At 42.6% G+C, this 22,236-nt stretch overlaps 1 protein-coding gene and 1 long non-coding RNA gene across 5 annotated transcripts in view; one reads left to right on the plus strand and one right to left on the minus strand.

Moving 5' to 3' along the window:
* The window catches only part of ELL2 (elongation factor for RNA polymerase II 2), a 79,272-nt gene extending 75,713 nt beyond the window's left edge, over positions 1-3,559 (minus strand). For 2 of the 3 annotated variants that reach the window (XM_073344548.1, XM_073344547.1), the window contains exon 1: positions 3,317-3,559. In XM_073344548.1, coding sequence (XP_073200649.1) covers positions 3,317-3,448 — 132 coding nt within the window. In that variant the 5' untranslated portion in view covers positions 3,449-3,559. The remainder of the gene's footprint in view (positions 1-3,316) is intronic. The other variant, XM_073344549.1, reaches the window with a different exon arrangement.
* A 7,218-nt stretch (positions 3,560-10,777) lies between these two features.
* LOC140911462 (uncharacterized) lies at positions 10,778-22,000 on the plus strand. Of its 2 annotated transcripts, XR_012158975.1 has the most exons (4): positions 10,778-11,072; positions 12,523-12,704; positions 13,409-13,436; positions 21,559-22,000. It is a non-coding gene; the product is annotated as an uncharacterized lncRNA (long non-coding RNA). The 2 variants fall into 2 exon arrangements; XR_012158974.1 differs by lacking the exon at positions 10,778-11,072 and having other exon boundaries at positions 12,434-12,704.
* Positions 22,001-22,236: the final 236 nt, after the last annotated feature.

Raw genomic sequence — 22,236 nt, forward strand, 5'->3', positions numbered from 1 at the left:
AAATGGTGACAGATCCCACCCTCTCTCATTTTCAATTCCTGCTGATTTGAACTGCAGCTAGGGAGTTAGTTTCCATAGAGAGAATCCCACTCACATTTATGTTACGGTGTGTATGGTAAGACCCATTGTTTCATGTTCTCTATGTATATAAATCTCCCCACTGTATTTTCCACTGAATGCATCCAATGAAGTGAGCTGTAGCTCACGAAAGCTTATGCTCAAATAAATTTGTTAGTCTCTAAGGTGCCACAAGTCCTCCTTTTCTTTTTATTCACATTTATGAAGATAATAAAACAGCAACATGTACTTATGAAGACACTAATTTTTCTTCAGATTTTTCACTCTTTTGTTAATACTTCAATTTTCTTTTAAACTGCAGAATAATGAAGCCTGATAATAAAAATATTTTTCTCGGTATATTTTGTGAAAGACCACGAGAATTGAGAAACTGATTTTCACTTAAAAATAAGGTTATAATTTACCATAATTGTTTGTAAGTCCCAGGCAATTAAATCTCATTCAAGATGCATTTACTTGCAGTGAGGAAAGCAGTTTTATTGCCACCAGCAGAGTGTCCAAAATGTCATCTGTTCTAACATGCAAGTGTCAATTTCAGATTCCAACCTTATACACCATATTTATAGTTTATACACACGAAAATTACTTTTTAGAATTTCAATATAAAATATTAACTTGTTTAAAAGTTATAGATCTTAAAAACCACATTTGAAATATTTTCCTTCTCAGATCATGTTTGACTATAAGTACACATTTCACCTGTTATATGGACCAGTAAGAATGTTTCCTTCCTTCACTACGACAAGCAAGACACTTTGAATAATTACTTTAATGGTCACCGGACTCCTTGTTTTTGTGGATACAGACTAACACGGCTACCCCGATACTTTAATTGTCTTCATGATTTTAACAACTTAGAATATGGTTGCAATTTCAAATATCAACAGAAACTTTAGTCATTTAAATACACGTGCATTGTGCAAGTTTGCTTTAAACCTTTTAATGACATTGCTAATAGATTTTACAGCCCTCCCATATACTTATTTAACTTGTTGTGACTTTCCAACAGTGGGGCACAAAAACTCAGAAACAGTTTATATAGGTAACAAACACAATTTAGTCAGTAGTTATAAGGAAGAATGCTGTAACTTACTTAACCAAGTGGCACTAGATGGAGCCTTATAAGTATTTCTAAAGTTCTCCATTTAACTTCTGCAAGTATCCTTAAGCCACTGGTTCGCAAGGATAGCTGTCCCTTTAAAAGTTTACAGAGTATTAGTGACCATTTTAACCCTGCCCAGACAGGACTCATTCTAGGGATGTGAATAATGCATAAAACCCAGGGAAGCAAGGTTTACACATAGAGCTGCAGGAATTAAGTCCCCCACCAGACGAAAGGAAACCCCAACTATTCATGCCATAGTAATAGCTGCAATTCCCCAATCATATATAGGACAAGTGGCAATTCAATGTTTGATTCTTGTTCTGGATTTGGCAACAGTAAGCCAGTTTTACAGGCAAAAAAAGACAAGCTGTGGTATAATTATGTAGCACTGGAACCCAAGCTGGCTAGACATTGCTAAATGGTAAGAGTGCAACATGAAAGCAAGCTGCCAAACATGTTAAAACAAACATAAGATGCCAGCACATCAGAGGAGACAGAGCACTGCACACTAGAACACTATTTTAGAGTAAGCTGTTTATTATGGAGGAAGGAGAAGCAGCTATTAGTCATAGGGAAAGGCTCAATTTGGGGGTCAGTTCTGGGAAATCCAGTTCTGAGTCAGCCTTTAGTGTGAAGAAGGCTGTAAAGGAAAAGAGTAGCCAGGTTGGAAGAGCATCTGGTGTCAATCAAGAACCTGTTACAGCCAAGTCATCACCCAGTTTCATCTCTCCTTTTACTGTGACCACTTAACTCTTTATATATATAATGTTTAAGAAGCATTTCTAGAAGCTGATTCAGTGAGTGAAAGAGGTCTTTTGGATGAAGGCCTGCTGGCACTTAAGAAAGCATATTCAGAAAAGAAATGTTCAATCAGCACCTTCCCCTCCCCAGGTCCTGCATTACACACTACAAAAAAATTACACAGAAGCCCCACCAATTCTCTTTTAACCATAATGAAGTGAAGGGATAGGAGAAAAGACAGGTATTTAGCTTGAAATCCAATGAAAGGACAGTCTAATTAGAGCTTAATCCTCCTCCTCCTCCTACCGGGGACATACTGTAGTGCGTAGCCACTTTTAACTTCCATTAAATGCAACTTGAGGTCTCAAGTTTCAACTGGAAAACTACAGTCAGGAAAAAAGGTTATGGGCACTATCGCCCTGCTGCACAAAGTCTCTAAAGAAGGGCTTTGGTTTTTTTTTATACAAGATGTAAAATGCTGCCTGAAACTTTACAAAACTTCCCATCCAGAATTTAAAATCGGTTTAAACTATACCAAGACACACCTAAGATCAATTTCCCCCCTCTAGAAAGAGATTTAAGGACAAAGAGACAAAAACGACAAGACCCTCACCCCCAAAAAGGCAGGTCACCCCAACTAGCAGCAGATCTATTGCAACTTTAACTCTCTCATGTTGAACAATAGCCCCTGGAGGCAGCAGCAGCCATTGCCACTGGAGACATGGGGCATATCATAATCTCCCAGGGCTGCCTGGCTGCAGGGAGGCCCAGGGAAGGAAGGGGGGAGAGCTGCCATAAAAGAGTTTTCTTAGCAGCGTTATAAAGATGTGTAATAAAACGGTCATGGATGGCATTGTCACTTCAGCCCCACAGCCAGCCACCTCCCGCTTTCCCTAGGAGCCAGGTCTGAAGGGGGAGAGGAGGAGACTGGCAGAGCCAAACACAGACATGACAGCTCAGCGAAATCTGCCCCATCTAGGAGCTGCTGGCTCCGGTCACCGCTGGCTCCGGGGACACCAGCTGGCACCAACGGGGGGGGGGGGGGGGAAGAGCTGTGTTGTTCCCGTGCCACAGGAATTGGCTCGGCAGCAGGCGACGGAGGAAGAGGGGGCGGTCCCACTGGGGCAAGACCCCACCGGTAGGGGCTTCAGGGACCGGCCAGTGAACACGGGAACCCCCGGGGCAGAAGGGAGCCCAGCCGGACCCCTTCGCTGCCTGACAGCCCCGCAGAGAGACATTTACTCCTCACTAGTTGCCGCCTCCCGCAGCGCCTCCCGGGCGAGCGGGCAGGACGAGCGCCGGGCAGGGCAGCCGAGCCCTCGCCGCCTCCCTCCCCGGGTTCATCCCCGCCAGCGACGGGTGCCAGCCCCAGGAGCGCGGGGCGCCCCTCACCTTGTTGCCCTGGTAGCTCTCCAGAGCCCGGAAGGCGGTCTCGGTCAGCTTGACGTGCAGCACCGTGATGTTGTCCTGGATGACCCTGCCGCAGGACACGCCGTACCTGCCCCCCTCCCGCAGCGCCGCCATCTTACACTGCCCCCCACCCCGCTGCCGCCGCTGCCGCCGGGGCCGCGCTGCCTGCCGCCACCACCGCCGCCGCCGCAGCTACAGCCATCCCGCCGCTGACGTACCAGCCATCCCCGCCAGCGCGCAGCCGCCGCCGCGCCCCGCCCACTCAGCACAGTGCCCCGCCCACTCCGGCGGGGACCCGCCCAACGGACCCGCCCACTCCGCCTATGGCGCCGCACGGAGCCCCGGCGGGACACGCCCACGACCCGAGCGGAGCAGCCCCGGCCGACTGAGCCAGCGGTACGGAAGGCCAGCACGAGCCAGGCTCCGCGCGGGGGGAGGTGCGAGGTGCTGACGTCAGCAGAGATTTATTTAATCACGTTTGATGTCATTATTGACGCTCCCTGCGACCAGGCTTGAGCTTCCCACGTGACCGGTTCCTGTCCTTCCCCCGCAGCAGGCGCCTGCCCCGCCTCCCCGAGCCCCCGGGTTGGGGCAGGGACACGGGAAGAGGCGGGGACAGAGGCGCACCCCCGGGCCCTCCCCCGCTGTCCCCGGGGCCGTGTCCCTGCGGGCCGAGGCGGCGTTAGTCACAGACCCGCTCGCGCGTTCCGCACGCACCCCGCAGCAGCCCTGCCCCTGGCGTGCGCTCGTGTGCAATCACCTTCCCCGCGCCTGCCCCAGCCGGGGGGCTGCCCTGGCTGCGCCGACAAGCGGGGATCTCCCAGCGCTCAGGCCGGGCAGGGCGCTCCAGCCGCCACTGCTGACTGACCGAACAAACCCTTCGTTCCTCCACCCGGGACTCCTCCTTGTTTTTGCTGATACACGCTAACAGGGCTACCCCTCTGAAATCTTGTTCTTCCAGTGTTTGCAAAGCTGCCTGGGAGCTGCCATAACAGGAGGCAGATAGGGGAACAGCGCTGTTCAAAGCTGCCCCAAGTGCCCCCGCGGGTGTTGTGACTCCCCAGCAAAACTCGTGCACACCCCCGGCTGCCTGTGACATGCCTGTTCGATCTGATTATCTGGTCCCTCTCTCTTTTCATGCTTCTTCCCCTCCCCTGTGCTGTCTGCTGCGTTGTTGAATCCACCTTCTCCCACCCAACCAAGGCGGTGTAGTTTGTTCATGTGTAGCTGACATGGTGATAGAGAAATGTAAACCTCCTCGGCCTCACACATCCATGCTGCTGCAACTCTTTGCTGCTGCTTCCTCTAGAACATCACAAAATCCAAGTTTTCCTCCCCAGACCCTAACCCAAGTGCCCAACCCACATCAGTGGTTTTGTTGTCTTCACCACCTAATTTGTCTTCTCCCGCCTCCATCACTTTATCATCCTCTTGGGTTTCTCTAGACAAGTGTCATTTAACTTGAGTTAATTGAGTACCACTCTGCATCTACACCAGGGCTTAGGTTGGTGTAGCTATCTCGTTCAGAGGTATGGATTTTTCACACCCCTGACTAATGTAATTATGTTAACCTAGATGTTGAGGCCTGGTCTACATTAGGAAATTAGGTTGGTACAACTACGTGGCTCAGGGGCTCACACCTCTGAGCGACACAGTTAAACCGTACTAACCCCTGGTGTAGACAGCACTAGGTTGATGGGAGAATTCTTCCATCAACATAGCTACTGCCTCTCAGGAAGGTGGCTTTACTACATCAATGGGAGAGTTGCAACAAGTGTCTATGCTGAAGTGCTACAGTGGGGCAGACGTGCAGCTGTTGTGTTTTAAGTGTAGACATAACCTTAGATTGTGAGTTCTTTGAGGCAGGTGCTGTCTTTCTTTACATGGGTAGCATCTAGCGGATTGTGGCATTATTGGCCAGGTGTCAATTTTCATATTTTTAAAGAGGTCAGTCTCTAACTGCTATGGTTTTGGAGAAAGCCTCAAAAATGTGAACCGAGTGTAACTGAGGCTTGTCTGTGCTATGGGTATGATTGCACAGCAGCTGGCAGGGTGCTTTCCAGCCCAGGTAGACAGACAAGTGCTATCTCTGCTGAGCTACTATGCTAGGCACCTGAGCACAAACCCACCTGACCCCCTGGCTGCTTTACACTGTTTTAGTTGAAATGGCATCCTCCCCACAGTGAAAGCAAAATAAACTATTTCCATAGTTTGGAAACTGATAACTATGTCCACACTAGGGTTTACGCTGGTATAACCTTTTTGTAAGAAAATCACACCTCTAACTTATGCCAGTATAACTTTTCTAATGTAGACTCGGCCTGACACACAGATGTTTGTATAAGTCTGTAGTGAGCCTGGAAACCATTAACACAGATGCCCAGTGTTGATAATTTAAATGTCATCTATTTAATTCCTCCTGTAAAAAAGGAGAAGGACAGTTACAGAACTGTACTTCTTGTTTAGGTGACCCAAGTCATCCAAATCAAGAAAGAGCCAAGCACAAGGAACCTAGGCATATTTAAGCCCCATGGAGAAGGAGTCGAGTTTAATGAGCCCACAAAAGGCAACACAAATCATATTTGGAATATCTGCACAGGCTACTGATTTTGGTGTATTATGTTGGTGAAGCACATTTTGTGGGCAGAACTTGGAGGAGTACCACTACCTTATTTTTTTCTCCACTCTAACCCCAGCCCTATGGTTCACTCCACCCAACTGATGTGATAAAATACAACTTACCCTGTCTGCGCTAGAGTTTTAAAACGTGTTACTTAAAAGGTGTTACCTAACATGTTTTTAAAATATGTCTTTTGTCTTAGGGTAGATGGCCCTCAGTGTCCTTTTGTTAGCTCTGAATCTCCTTCTGCAACAAATTCAACTCTTTGTCCTCTTCATCAAGGTCCTGCATAACTTGACTTTCACCACTGTCCTGCTCAGACACTGCACACTACTAATTCTGCTTTCTTCTGCACCCCATTTGTTCCCTTCTTCCACAAGTAGCTGCACTTTCTTCTAAGCTTCCCCCTATCTCTGGACCGTCCTTTCTGATCCTCCATGTCATACAATCTCCCTACTCAAAATTCTTCCTCAATATACGCTTCTTTTGGCTTCTCTTGCCAATGATAGACCCCACTCCTGGGTCAAATTAGTAAAAATAAACTTTAGAATAATAACACACACACACACACAAATAGAACACACACAATACATATGTGAAAAGAAATAACCTCTTGAATGTAAAATGTGTAATTCTCTGCGTGTAAGTGTATATCTCATGAAGGCTCCTTCTCAATCCTCCAAAGACCTTCTTGTTGGTACGCCTCTGTGCAATGCCCCATTGAAATCAAGTCTGTCGATACACATCTCTTTGCAGGACTGGTTTCCTAGAAAGAATGTAAATCTTAGCAGGACTATGTCACTTAGTAAAAATGCAGGGACAAGTAGGATATAGGCAGTAGACATAGCCAGTGGTGTCTTATAAACCAGGGGTTCTCAATCTTTTTCTTTCTGAGCCCTCTCTCCCCATGCTATAAAAACTCCACAGACCACCTGTGCCACAACAACTACTTTTCTGCTTATAAAAGCCAGGGCTGGCATTAAGGGGTAGAAGCAGGTCAATTGCCCAGGGCCCCACACCACAGGGGACACCAAAAAGCTAAGTTGCTGAGGCTTCAACTTCAGTCCTGGGTGGTAGGGCTCAGGACCCTGAAATATTCCTTGCAGTCCTGCGTGGCGGGACCTTGGCTTTCTGCCCAGGGCCCAAATGAGTCTAATGCTGACCATGCTTGGCAGACCCACTGAAACCAGCCCGTGGCCTCCCAGGTGGCCCAGGACCTCTGATTGAGAACCACTGTTATAAACAACTCCATATATAGGAAGTCATGGACTGTGTCATAATATATTTAGGTAATGATAATACAGACCACAGATAGAGGAAGAGATAGAGGGGAAAAAACACATTGCCAATGTGGCTTTTCCCACCTGGGAGAAGCCAGGGAATTTCCCCTCCCCTCTAAATCATCTGTTCCCTTACTCTAAACATTACTTACCCTTGCACTGAATGTATTTTCCCCCTCCTTCTCTTTCCATTTTTCTGTGGCTTGCATAATCATTTTCTCAACATTTTGGAACTATTTACCTCACTTAATGACTTCAAGACTTTTCTGCTGCTTTTCCCTCTAGGACTCTCTCAAACATCTCACTGCAGGAGCCCTGGCAATAAGACTGACACGTTCTGTCCAACCCCCTCCTCCAAGGAAAGAAAAAAAAAAAGCCTTGTGTGTGTGTGCTATGGAGCAGAAAATGAGATTTGATTAGATAGTGATCTTTGTTCTGATGTAAACAAACATATTTTTAGCAATTGCAAAAGGAAAGCATGTCCCACATATAATCTGTTTTTTGTTTGTTTGTTAATTTCCCCATCTGAGGAGATGCAGTTACCTAAATAATCCTGAGCAGAAATGTAAAGTTTCAGGTCATTCATTCATTCACTTCGGGCCTGATCCAAACCCTATTTAAAGTCAGTGAGCTCTCATTGATTTCAGTGGACTTTGGATCAGGTCCAGAAAGCTCACAGACAAAGTGTGTCTCTTGAATGGCGATGGACAGCTGGGAAAGCTGATGATTGTATCAAAGCTTTTTGTTTTGTTTTGCAAAGGGCCTGGTCCTGCAAATGGATCCACATATGAGGATCCTGCATAGAGTTCCACTGAAGTAAATGGTCTTGTCTGCTTTCAACCACAGATCCAGGTCTTCTTAGGGCTTGTTTGCACAGGGAAATAGACCAGAATAGCTACTGGAGAATACATTTCCACAATAGCTATTCTGGTCAATTTCCCCATGTATCTAAGACCTTTGTAAATTTGGGAGCCATAATTTTGTGGCTACCACTGCTTCTGGATTTTTAATCACCATCTCATCTAACCCCGCTCAGAGCAATTCATTTAATTGAAACACAGTGCTTAAAATGTCATTGGCAGCCTTTCCCTTTCAGTATAGCTAATGCTATCCCTGTTTTAATTGAACAGGTATTAGCAATGGTGGGGAATTTTTGCAAAATTCCCTAGTGTGGACACAGCTAATGGGACGCTGCAAGGGAGTCAAGGTTCTCGTTTGTGGATCTGATTGCAGGATGAGCCTGTGGTTTACAGGCTGCAAGATTAGTGCCATATGTCCTGGGCTATGTTTTTTATGTGTATTATTTGATATCTGCCTTTCCGCTCTCTTTTTTCTTTCTTGGTTGTATTTATTTTAAGAAAGTTTTTTTAAGAGAAAGAATCTAAAGGCCTGGTTTGCACACAAAGGTTATGTCTGTACAGCCTCTGGGAGGTGTAATTCCCAGCAGGGGAGATGTACACGCACTAACTCTGCTTGACCTAGTGCCTAAAATAGCAAGGTGACTGCGGTAGCACAGGTGGCAGTCTGGCCTAGTCACCCATGTACAATCCCACCCAGTCCCCTGGGTACACACTCGGGCAGCTACCCGAATGGCTGCCTGTGCAACTGCAGCCACACTATTCTGAGGCACTAGCTTGAGCAGAGCTAGTGCGCGTACGTCTACCCCAGCTGGGAATTACACCTCTCAGTTGCTTCATAGATGGATGCAAAGTTGTACCAGTTTAAATAAAGCTGTGATCTTAAACTGATGTAGTTAAATTGGTGCAGCATTGGCATGGACACTTAGAAGTTTAAAGTGCAACTTCTATAGGTAGATGAGCCCTAAAATTTGTACAGTCTCTATCCCCCTTCTAGTAACTGATTAGTTTATTCATGAGATGGTATCATATAGTCACCAGAATTAAGAAATCCACTTCCAGTTAAAAAAAAGGTATATTTAATTGTTTCTTTCTAAAGGCTGTTTTTTATAAGCAGACGGAAATCTCTTAGGATATTTCAGGCTTCTTTTTGAAGTTGGGAGGGGGAAGTATGGTTGAAGGGAGGGGAATGAGTTAGGAGACATTCCTGTCCCTTCTCCCATCTGTTGCCACTTTTGCCCAGGGAGAGCTGCAAGCTGTGGGGCAAGGAGCTTTTCAGTAAAAGGGTCAGTAGTTTGGTCACTGAGGCATTCCTACGGTGCCTATGCCTGCATGATAGATTAGTGCATACGCAGAAGGGACGAGGGAGGGAATGTGGAAAAAACAGATGTGATCAGAGATGCATGATTATACAGATTGCAGATTAAAAAAAAAAAAAGAAATTTCTCTTGCCAACTTTCCTTTGTTTTATTCAATACTAATGTGAGCAAAAAGTTTTAAACATTTTGCAACATTATAGATTATTTAAAGAAAAGATAATGAACATGCAGTAACAACAATCATAAGGCACTTACGGTTTTTTAGTTTTCACTATGCTACAGCATTTGATTTACTTTACTGTCAGTAAGAAACGGGCTATAGTTGCTGTATTGTCATTGCCAAATGGCTACAAATCAGGATTACTTTGTTTAGTGTACAGAATGGGACAAAGATAGAATCCTGCTTTGGAAACTCCTTTTGTTTGTGGCAAGGGGTCCCCTAAAGTATTTTAGTTCTGAGAGGGAGAGTTCCCATCAGGAGAACATTGCTAAAGTCCCATTAGTGCAAGAGAGTGCAACATCAGGGGCTCCCAAGAGATTGATGGGACCATAACATAGGAGACATTAACTACAAAAAAGCTTTTACAATGAAAAGCCGTTGGTCCAATCCTCCTCCCTTTGAGGTCAATGGCAAAACTCCCACAGATTTTAAATTCTAGCAGGATCAGTCCCTGGTTAGTTAGCTGGACCTCTGTTCATTTAAAAAAAATGTTCTACAGTTTTGTCACTTTAATCAGAAACAGGGCCCAATCTTGCAAGTACTTATTACTGTGTATAGTCATAGGCACAGTCACCAGGAATAGGGGCACAATCATTTTAAGCACTACTTTTGTCCCCCCCCACTACTTTTGTCACAGTCCATTTCTCGCATGGGTTTTGTCTACATTCATTTTTTAATTTGAGTTAATTGCCATTCAATCACTTTAAGTTAAAAATCCATAGAATGCCCAATTTCAGATGCACTTGGGTGAACAAGATCCCTGAGGTCCAGATGGCTGCCCCCTAATCTAACAAATAAAGGTTTTGTTTGTTTGTTTTAAATTTAAGGGAGTCTGTGTTGGGAGAAAACTATGAAATAGTCTGTGTATGGGTGGGAGGAACAACTGAGTATTACCAGAAAGCACCGCCTTTCGTCATTTGTGCACTGTTAGGTACACTGTGAGAACCTTGTAGCTTAGGAGACAACAGATTCTTCAGGTGAAATTCATGATGCTGGTGAAGTGGTGAATGATGTGGGCACATTTTGTGGTCTGTCAACTAAATATTCATTTTCTCATCTGAACATATTAAAAACATGCTTCCACTGGTACAGGTCTCTGAAATAAGAGTCTCTGAAATAATATCACTGACTGTTTTAAATGTACATATGAAAGATTTGATCTTACTGATAATCTTTCAGTAGTAATGTTGTTTCTAAAAAAAGTTATTCACAGCGTCTACTTTTGGAAATGTCTACTTAGAATTTCCAGCCAGGAGGCTCTGCATGTTGCCCCCACCCCCACCCCAAGCACTGCCTCCACAGCTTACATTGGCCGGGAACCGTGGCCAATGGGAGCTGCATGGGCAGTGCCTGTGGACAGACCAGTGTGCAGAGCCGCCTGGCCGCGCCTCCATGTAGGAGCCAGAGGGAGGACATGCCACTGCTTCTGGGAGCTGCTTGAGGTAAGTGCCGCCCAGAGCCTGCACCCCTGACACCCCTCTGTGCCCCAACCCCCTGTCCCAGCCCTGATCCCCCTCCTGCCCTCCAAACCTCTTGGTCCCAGCCTGGAATACCCTCCCACACCCTGAACTCCTCATTTCTGGCCCCACCCTAGAGCCCTTACCTGCTCTGGCACCCCAACCCCCAACTTTGTGAGCAGTCATGGCCTACCACACAATTTCCATACCCAGATATGGCCTTTAGGTCAAAAAGTTTGCCCACCCCGATCTAGAAGATAATACAGTGATAAGTAACAGTCAGCGTGGATTTGTCAAAAACAAATCGTGTCGAACCAACCTGATAGCTTTCTTTGACAGAGTAACAAGCCTTGTGGATGGGAGGACGCAGTAGATGTGGTATATCTTGATTTTAGTAAAGCTTTTGATACTGTCTCGCATGTCCTTCTTATAAATAAACTAGGGAAATGCAACCTAGATGGAGCTACTAGAAGGGGGGTGAAAAACTGGTTGGAAAACCATTCCCAGAGAGTAGTTATCAGTGGTTCATAGTCATGCTGGAAGGGGATAACGAGTGGGGTCCCGCAGGGATCAGTTCTGGTTCTAGCTCTGTTCAATATCTTCATCAATGATTTAGATAATGGCATACATAGTACACTTATGAAGTCTGTGGATGATACCAAGCTGGGAGGGGTTGCAAGTGCTTTGGAGGATAGGATTAAAACTCAAATGATCTGGACAAATTGGAGAAATGGTCGGAAGTAAATAGGATGAAATTCAATAAGAACAAATGCAAAGTACTCCATTGAGGAAGAAACAATCAGTTGCACACATACAAAATGGAAAATGACTGCCTAGGAAGGAGTACTGTGGAAAGGGAAGTGGGAGTCATAGTGGACCACAAGCTAAATATGAGTCAACAGCGTAACACTGTTGCAAAAAAAGCAAACATCATTCTGGGATGTATTCATAGGCACTGACTCCGTGGGTGATCTGGGTTGGAGCACCCACGGGGAAAAATTAGTGGGAACTCTGCACCCACTGGCAGCCAAACTCCCCTCACCACCTCCTCCTCCCCTGAGTGCACCGCATCCCCATTTCTCCACCTACCTCCCAGCGCTTCCTGCCCCACCGCCACCAGACAGCTGTTTGGCAGTGTTAGCACACTCGGGGAGGGAGGGAGGAGTGGGAACATGGCACGCTCAAGGAAGCAGGCGGGGAAGAGGTGGGGCTGGGGCAGGGATTTGGGGAAGGAGTTGGGACGGGGACTTTGGGGAAGGGGTTGGAATGGGGGCAGAGCCTCATGGAAGGGGTGGAGTGGGGATGGGGCCAGGGGTAAAGGGGGGGTCAAGCACCCACAGGAAAGAGGGGAAGTCGGCACCCACGGATGTATTAGCAGGAGTGTTGTAAGCAAGACACAAGAAGTAATTCTTCCACTCTACTCCATGCTGATTAGGCCTCAACTAGAGTATTGTGTCCAGTTCTGGACGCCACATTTCAGGAAAGATGTGGCCAAATTGGAGAGAGTCCAGAGAAGAGCAACAAAAATGACCTGTGAAAACATGACCTATGAGGGAAGATTGAAAAAATTGTTTAGTCTGGAAAGAGAAGACTGAGAGGGGACACAACAGTTTTCAAGTATGTAAAAGGTTGTTACAAAGAGGAGGAAGAAAAATTGTTTTTCTTAACCTCTGAGGATAGGACAAGAAGCAATGGGCTTAAATTGCAACACCAGCTTAACTCTAGAGTGCTGGATTTGGGCTTGCATATATTTGGGATTTTGTAATTTAGTGTCTCTACTGGTCATTGATTTTGTGAAATTAAGAGGTAATATCATTGTTAAATTTTAAGAACTCCAAGAGAGATATGGTGGGTGTGCTAATATATTTTATTGGACCAACTTCTGTTAGTGAAAGAGACAAGCTTTTGAGCTCCACAGAGCTCTCCTTCACTTGTGTCTTTCACCATCAGCAGTTGGTTCAATAAAAGATATCACCAGCCCTTCTTGTCACTCTCATATCCTGGGACCAACAGCCTCAGATGGGTACAACAGTAGTGCAAAGAACTCCAAGAACATGTAGTTTAGTAGGAGGCATATTAAAAGAACAGTGCACTATTTAGAATGTAGAATTGTTTTATTTACTCTTATGCAGTGTTAGGCTGTTCCCCTAAAATTTAATTTGTAGTTTAGCCTGTGAGTATAATGCTTATTCTCAGAAGGTATATATTAAAACAGACAGGGATCCTATTTTTAAAAAGGCTGATGAAAAGAACAATAGCTGGAAATTATTTTGTGATTATGTAAATATAATAGTCATCACTTGTGTGTTTTTTTTTTCCAGGTGATTCAACAAAATTGTAGAAGAAAAGGTAAATGGCACATGAAATGAAATGAAACTGTTCTTTATTCATGCAATTTGCTCTACCATTAAATACAATCCTTTGCTTTGTGTTGCTTAAAAAAGAGTAGTCTTTGAAATTAGACCTTTGTAGATAACAATCAATTTATTAAATGCTGTGTCTTAAAATAGCAACATTACCTATCGACATGATAACTATGTGAAAAGTCCTACCTTGCACAGCATGATGTGCCGTCTTTCTTTTATCAGATGTCCTATAGCTCAGAAACATTTTAAATCCCAGTGGATATGGGAAAGTTGCTAAGGTAACCAAGCTTTGGATTTAAGAAGTAGGAAAAACCAATCAATAATTTATCTGGAAAATAACTATTACAACTTTTGGAGTCAATTATATACAATGTAATCATGACATGACAATTTGACTTCTAGGAATCAAGACGTCTAATCACAGTTAGCAATATTTTTTTGTCAGTAGGAATAAATTCTTGTAGCTCATGGATTAAATTAGCGAGCAAATTGTGACTAAAGTATTGCTTAAAAGATTTCAGCTAGGGAGAGTGGATTAAAAGAGAGGGTAATTTATTTAACAGGGTGGAATGAAAATATAATCAAGTCAATGATAAACTGAGATAACTATACTTAAAGCTTCTGTTGGAAGTGCTGAACGCAATAGAAGGTTAGCTCAAAGAATGATTTTTTTAATAGTGTTTTTGTATTTAGCTTTTTGTTTTTGCCTATTAACATTTTAGGCCATGATTCTATAAACACTAGGACTACTTATGTGCTAAAAGTTAAGTACATGCCTGCCGGATTGAGGCCCTATTTTAACAAAGGCAAATTTAAGGCATATGTTTCTAAAACGTAAACATTAATAAATATTTGCTTCTTTTCCTCAGAGTTACATTTAATTAATCTAGTCATAAAGATGAGCAGGCAAGCCATTAACATTTCTCCCTATATATCAAAATGTGTATTTCATGTACCTTGGCAGTGATGGTGAAATGATTTTTTTTCACTTGTTAAAACAGTCTTCAATGCAGATGAATAAAAAGGAGATGAAATGTTTAAAAATAAATCTGTTATATACCTTGGTTGAAGATAATGGCCTGGGTCATGACACACCAAATTCAAAGTGACCTTAAAGCTGGCACAGTTGGTCATGGGAACATAACCTGAGTGTGGGATAAACACTAATGGTATAGAGATGGTGTGAGAGCTCCTGCATCGCACCTATGGCTAATACGGAGGTTGTGGTTGGGAAATAGAGAGATGGCCAAGATTTCCCTACATCTTGCTGATCCCCAGTTGCTGTATTGGCCCATTGGGGAGATTTACAGTCAGCATAAATTACATTGGCCTTCACACTACTTTCCGTTTACATTGAAGGAGCTGTCTGGCACACAGCCTGCCCAGCACTGGGAATTGCAGAAGTGGTTTAAAAGTGAGGCTCTGAACTTTATGTTATTTTAGCTTTTAACTAGGGGATTTCTGGTGTATGAGTCTGTGTTGTTATTAAAAGTGAACTGCAAAGCAAAATGTTTTTGTCCTTTCATACATCTATATGATGTATAAAGACTGGTCAAACTTTGTTTCTGCTTTTCCTTTTTAAATAGTAGAAATGTTAGTTTCTCGCTTCCCACCTTTTGCTGGAGGATCTCAGTAAGATTTTTGGAGATCCTGAACAGTGATGTCTCAAGAAGCTGCAATCTGAGTTGTAGGTGTCCCTCTCCAACATATATGAAAGTGTAGGGCTGCTAATTCATAGATAGCATAAGACTCAGCATCCCCTTTCCTCTCAGGCCTTGTCTATGTTGAAAAACTTGCACTGGTATGGTTAAAATCAATTGAAGAAAATGATCATCTTCTTTTCAGTTGTCTTTGGATCTGGCATATGGGGAGTGAAGTGAGGAGCCAATGTTTCCAACATTAAAAATAAGGAGAGAAACTTTAAATAAATAAATAAAAATAAAAAAAATACTAAAATTGGAAGCAATTTTTCTACATCAAAAAGGAGCAGTCAAGAGCCCATAGCCAAACTTTTACTTTTCAGTTCACCTTTAAAATAAGAATATACATTCTTAATTATTCTCAGTGTTCTACATATGATTGAAATATATATAATTAAACTTAGAGACTAACCAATTTATTTGAGCATTAGCTTTTGTGAGCTACAGCTCACTTCATTGGATGCTTATGCTCAGATAAATTGGTTAGTCTCTAAGGTGCCACAAGTATTCCTTTTCTTTTTGCGAATACAGACTAACACGGCTGTTACTCTGAAACATATAATTAAACTTGTTGACTTTCCATAAAGAGTACTATACAAGACAGAATCCTATTAGAAGACAATAGTGATGATTATTGCTTAGCTTTCTACATGGTGTTCTGAATGAGGAGGAAGGAAGTGGTTATATTTGTTTTATTTCCCAGTTCTGGGAAAACATGACAGTGAGGATGCAGTATAAGACGCTAACTAGAAATAGAAGGACTTTTTTTTTTTTTAAACTGTGTGAATAGGAAATTATCTGCAATTTTGTGTGTTTAGGGCATCTTTGCTGTGTTACATGTTTTTCTTGACCTTGACCTTGTTTCATATTATTTGGTATAGAATTTCACTGTTTTAGATTTGTTATTTGTAAAAATATTTTAAAATTATGACTATAAAGGTTATTTAAAAAAATGTATTCCACTTCACTTTTGCATGATTACTAGCATGTCAACCTTGGTATACTTTTCCAGTAGTAGAGTTTATTTGTTAAACTGATTCCTTTTAAAATACAATCAGATTTGTTGCATTCTCATTATAATTTTCCCATACATAGAATTTCAGTCTTTTTGCAGTATGTGTCTTATAAACCTATATTATACTGGAGAATCATTTAACCAATTTGAGGAATATATTGTTCCTAACTATAATTTCTTTGAGTCTCCACCCTGTAATTTAATATGTAGCAGACATTTGGGTTTCTTCTCTTTTCCTGCACCATTCTTATTGTCCCACAGGTTTAGATACCGTTCCTTAAATAGGAACATGCTTCAGTGTGTTTTCTTTACAAAATAGCCCTGTTTGCTATTATAGTAATAGTGTTTGTTTATCCCATTTGCTATAAATAGTTGTAGTCACCACTCACTCCTACGCTCTGTCAGAATACCACCACAGTTATAACTTCTGACTCTTAGAACTGTACATCCCACTCTGCGATAAAATAATTGCCAGCTTATAAAAGGCCCTTCCTTGTTTTCCACGTGCATTTTTAAAGATATCTGATTTTGCTGTCCCATATTTTATAATAAAATGTCTCTTTTCTTCAATTGTACGTTTTTTATTTTGTTGAAGGGACATTTAAATTTAGATTTAGGCTGGAACTGGTGAAAACAGCTTATTTATGTTCATTGGTTTTGGTTTACATTTGCTCTGTGAAGCTCATTCATTCATCCACACCAGTCAAGTCTGGCTAGGAATGATTGCCTGCTACATTAGTTTCCAGGCTTTAGATTTGTGCTATACATTTGAAATGAAGACTTGTGAGTTTTGTGGAAAAATCAGATATCTAATGAGAGCCATTGTATTAGACAGATAACTATATTTTTACTGTGTAATTAAAATATTACAACTATCAATCAAAGAAAAAGAAAAACAAATACAAAATCACCCATTCCTTTAAAAAGAAAATTATGTCTTATGAGGAATAGTAATATCATAATGTACTAAGGGTGAAATTCTGACTCCATTGAAATCAATGGGATTTTGCCATTGACTTTAACGGGGCCAGGATTTCACCCTAGGACAATGCAGAAAAACATTGGGATCAGGGATGAGGTTATTGTAGTGTGATGACTGAGGGAGGGGGTATAGCAATGTCGAATATGGAATCAGAGTTTGTACAGTGCCTAGCACAATGGATTCTTGGCCCATGACTGGGGCTCCTAGTCTCTACAGTAATAATACATAAATTAATAATGTGATTGAGTAGAGAGACCTGTATCTTATTATGCTTCTGTCACTGACCATGGGCAAGAGACATAACTTCTTTGTACCTCATTTTTGCATCTAAAAATGGAGATGAGACTTAGTTACCCACCTTTGTAAGGTGCTTTGAAATCCTGTAATGAAAGGAGCTGTATAAGTACAAACATAGTATTTATTATGGAATTCACTTATCAGTGAAAATTGTCCATGTAAAGAGCTATAGTACGGAGATGAACTTGAAGAAAACAACAGGCTGGAACTTATGTTATACTATATTACATTAGTAAATTTCAGACTGATCCTGCAAACCTTTTCTTACATGAGTAATATTTATTTATGGGAATAGTCTCATTACTAGAAATCCAGTAGACTTAGAAATCTACTCTTATTTCTACTCTTAGAAATCTACTAGATGTAAAAACTCCTCTCCTTTGACTTTTCCCACCTGGGAGGGTGAGCATGAGGTACTATGCAGCCTTTGGAGAGGGAGCTTATGGCAACATGGCTCATGAGTGAGCTTTACTATAGGGGGAGGGGCTGGATCTTCAGGAGTGGACCTAGATTTTCATGCGACACTTTAGGCTTCACACAGCTTAAAGTCACTATTGCCTTGTTATGTTTGAAATTAGGGTATGGAGAAGTGGTTCTGACCCTTAGAGGCACAACCCTCTAGTGTCTCTCAGCAAGAGCTGATCTACTTAATTATATCACTAGGTCTTTGTAAATGTAGCCAAATTTAAGAAATTATGATAAATGTTTCCTTTATTCCTCAAAAATTCCAAGAAAGAAAAGTGTATGTTGGTTTTCATTAAGAAAAAGTAGCTAATTGTTGGACACTTTTCTTTATATCACTCTAGGCCTTATAGAACTGGTCATGGTTACTGCAACAATCAAACAAGAGGGCATCAAAAGTAGCTAATTGGTGGGCAGCCCAAGTGACTAGCTAAGCTTTTTAATACAATCAAACAGGGGGTTCTGTCTGTTAACTCCTCCTTCAGCACTCTGCAACAAATCCTCTGTGGGCCCATTAGACTCCAATGTATCCCTTAGGGATGTGCTGGACCATAATACAGAAAAGGTCTTGTACAGAAATGTCAAGCTTGCAGATTCTCAGTTGGGAGCCACCATTTATGAATTTTACATTTCCAGAGCATCCATAGAACGAATCTCACAGCTATAGTCAGATAAAGTAGTTCCCTATGGAATCTCACTAGCTTCTTTCTAAGTCAATTATTGCCATCTAAACCCTTAATGACTTTGCTCAGGATTTCATTAAGTTGGAAGCAAATCTAATTAGCTCCTTGGTGTTACCAGGAGGGCCCTGTAGCTCTGCCTGGACGAAAGATTTCAGTGACAAGATAAAATTGATGTCTCCACCTTTCAAGGACACCTGCCATTTAGGGGACATAAATGCTGCTAGACTCTGTTCTAAAGGAATCCTCAGCAAACAAAGCCATACTCTTAGCGGATTCCTCCTCTCGCTTGCTGTAGCTCCTATGGGCACCTGTGGCCTAATTTGTTAATGTAAAGTGCCCTGTGAGGGACAGACCATCAAAACTCAGGTTCCCCTCCCTCCTCCCATTCTTTTCATAAATTAGGACAAGCTGCTCAACCATCCAGTCAGTTCAAGCAGACAGGTAACACATCCCACTTCTTCCTCCAGTTCATTCTTAAGAGGAGGTAGGATGTTCAGAATCAATACAGAATGGCTATTTTTTACATAAGGAAAGGGTTTTCTTTCTGGAAGCATTCCTCTCTATCCCCTATTGCTCCCAGCCCCAGAATAATCTCCTCAGCAATAAAGGTTTCCTCCCTAGATATCATTCAACATCTCCTAAAAATAGTGCTTTAGAGAGAACCTTGAGAGAGCAGGAATTTTTTTGGTGTTTATTCCAGTTCTCTGAGACCTGAAATGGCTGAATTAGTGAGTATACAATCAGAATGTAAATATGGTAAAGGGACTCAGCTCTGTATGGGTATATATGATGTAGGGTGTGTTCAGGGTGAATGCACTGTAATTTTTCAATAGAGAGGAGGTAGCCTGAGAAAGTGAGAGGAAGTGGCCCCTCCCCTCAGAGTAGGGGAAGTGGCAGAGGAGAAGATGGGGGTGGAGGGACAGAGGCAGGCAGAAGGGAGCCTAAGAGAGGGAGAGATGGAGAGAAACAGAGAGTCTGGCAGTAAACTGAGAGAGGCAGGGGAGAGAGAGAGGGCAGCTAGAGGGATGGAAGAAACCAGCCTGGAGAGAAACTGAGAGTAAGTGAAGAAACTGAGGTAGAGCAGCACAGAAAGACATGCAAAAGAGAGTCCCTTTAGTTTAAGGTCGGCTGGTCAGGTCAGTCCATATTTGATAGTTTGTTCCTGAGCATCCATTCCCGTTTGTTCCTGATCATTGGTTCTGGTTGTCTCCTATCATTGGTCCCGGAGATCAGGAATAGGAGAACCAAAGGTCCATCAGACCTCACAGGTCTGATCTAATGTGCACTCCTGCAAGTAAGCATTACTGGAGTTGAGTCCATTGCTTCAGGAAGGCACAAGAGGTGCTTGAGGCTCAAAGACAGAATTGGGTATTAGAGAGAACCCAGTGAGATATTTGGGAAAAGGGGAACCTTGAACTAAACTAAAAATAACAACATATTATATAATAGTCTGTGCATACAGCGATAGATATAGCTATATTTCTTTATTTAGAGGGTTATATTTAGTTATTGCTGGTGCTGCAGTGGTACACTTAGTGCTAAGTTACAGTGGGTGTATATAATATATATTTTCAAATCATTTTGATTATATATATGCTTCATCTCTTTAATGTTATTGTAGGTAGATGGAATCCAGTTACATTTGTTCCGGTTTAAATAAAATCTCTGTTATGTTATTTTTTTGACAATCAGTTATATTGTCTTGTCTACTATTAAATAACCTTTCATCACGGTGTAACACTCCAGCTCTCACCTGCTGAATAAATTATATCACCATTACTAAATCTTGGTTGGTGGTTTTGGGATGCGGTGATCCTTGGATGCATTTCAGATTATAACACAATAACCCTACTCTGAGAAGTCTGTTTACAAGAAGTTGGAATTGGACTCTCAAATCCACTGCAGACCAATGTTCCCTCTAATTTTTGACAGGCCGTGTGCACAAAAAATTTCTTCTGTGCAAATTTTTGACAGGCTGTGTGTGCAAAAAATTGCTTCTGTGCAAATTGTTGTGCTTCTGTGCAAATTTTTGTGGATGCGGTGTTTCGCCGTGTGCACGGGGTTTAGGATCTGTGTGCACGCGCACATGCGCACAGCTTATAGGGAACAGTGCTGCAGACCTTGACTTCACTACAACAGTTCAGCATTACCACAACCATTGCAAGCCCCTGGCATGCTGGTAACATACCTTACAGCATCATACATTTTTTAACAGTGTACAGGTGATGTTTATACTACTTTTGCATTTTTTCTGAGCAAATTTCACCACCAGCTTATGCTACACCATTATAGCACTAGCAATAAATGCAAATATTGCAGCTGTAAAGGTTCCATTAATTTTACCAGTGGAGTCCCACAACACTCCTGCAAACTCTTCAGGAATATTTCTGTTAGCTCAGTGTACTGTCTCCATCATTTGTCAACCTACTCACTCAGGCAGGCTCCGAAGCACCTGAGGCAGTACTTGGCTGGTCTCAGTTTTGCTTGCTACCCTTCATTCCATTTGTGGTGGGTTATGCACCCATCCCAATCAGGAGAAGGCTAACAAGCTCAATCCCTACCAAATAGACACACCTGCAGAGCCTACTCCAGACAGAGGAAACAAGCTTAAAAAGGAAGAGTGGGCAACCAGGAAAAGGTGCTGCATCTTGTAAGGAACTGACTCTTGTTACAAAATAGCTGAGAGGGAAACGCTGATAAGCTTCTGCTGCTTACAAAGACTTGCTAAAACCCCAAAAGACATCTCAAAAGGGGAACGGTTTCTGAAGCTGCCTGAGTGTGAGTCCTGACAAAGGCCCTGCCTATCACACCCCTTTTTACCTCCCAGTTTAGGGCAAGCCCTACTTCCAAATGGCTAGAGCAGCAAAGATAACACATAACACAGTTTTATTAGTAACTATTATAACATGAAAACCTGAAGACGAACTCTGAGTAAGCTTGAAAGCTTGTCTCTCTTTCACCAACAGAGATTGGCCAATAAAAGCTATTATTTCAAACACCTTGTCTCTCTAGTCTTCTGGGACCAGCACAGCTAGAACTACACTGCAACTCATAGACGTTCTGTGGCGGGAGATATGGGATAGATGCAACAATCCACAATAGGTCTGTGACAGGACAGCCATGTGAGTAAATATCCAATTTATAATTTTGTATTCAACTTTAGAGGCTTTATGTCATTTCTATATGATTATCTTGGTGTTTTTTGAACAACTCATGAAGCACTGGTGTTTTTTGAACAACTCAAAAAAGTTTGCTTACTTCATGCATTCAGATTTGGATTTCCAAAGATTTTGGAAATGGCTGGGGCGGACAAGGCCATTTTGTCATTATTGGATCATTAGGACTGATGGCAGGACAGGAGTGGGATGGTCAATGAGGATGTTGTTTACAGTCCGTTCTTGTTTGGAGGTGAGATGAAGGATGAGGCAGACCCAAACTGGTTTTGATGAAGGAGATAGCAGATGAACTTGTAGAGTTACTGCTAGGAGGGCCAAGGACATTGTTGCAGCTGCAGTGACAGTGTTTTCAGTCTATAGCAAAGACGCACTGCAATGGTACAATAACCTAATGCAGCTGTGATGAGAGTAGCTCCAAGCAAGTGCATTTGCTAGACATAGTAAATGTATGAATATATGTTTTGAAAT

This window comes from Lepidochelys kempii, chromosome 5 (assembly GCF_965140265.1).
Source record: "Lepidochelys kempii isolate rLepKem1 chromosome 5, rLepKem1.hap2, whole genome shotgun sequence".
Classification (NCBI taxonomy): Eukaryota; Metazoa; Chordata; order Testudines; family Cheloniidae; genus Lepidochelys; species Lepidochelys kempii.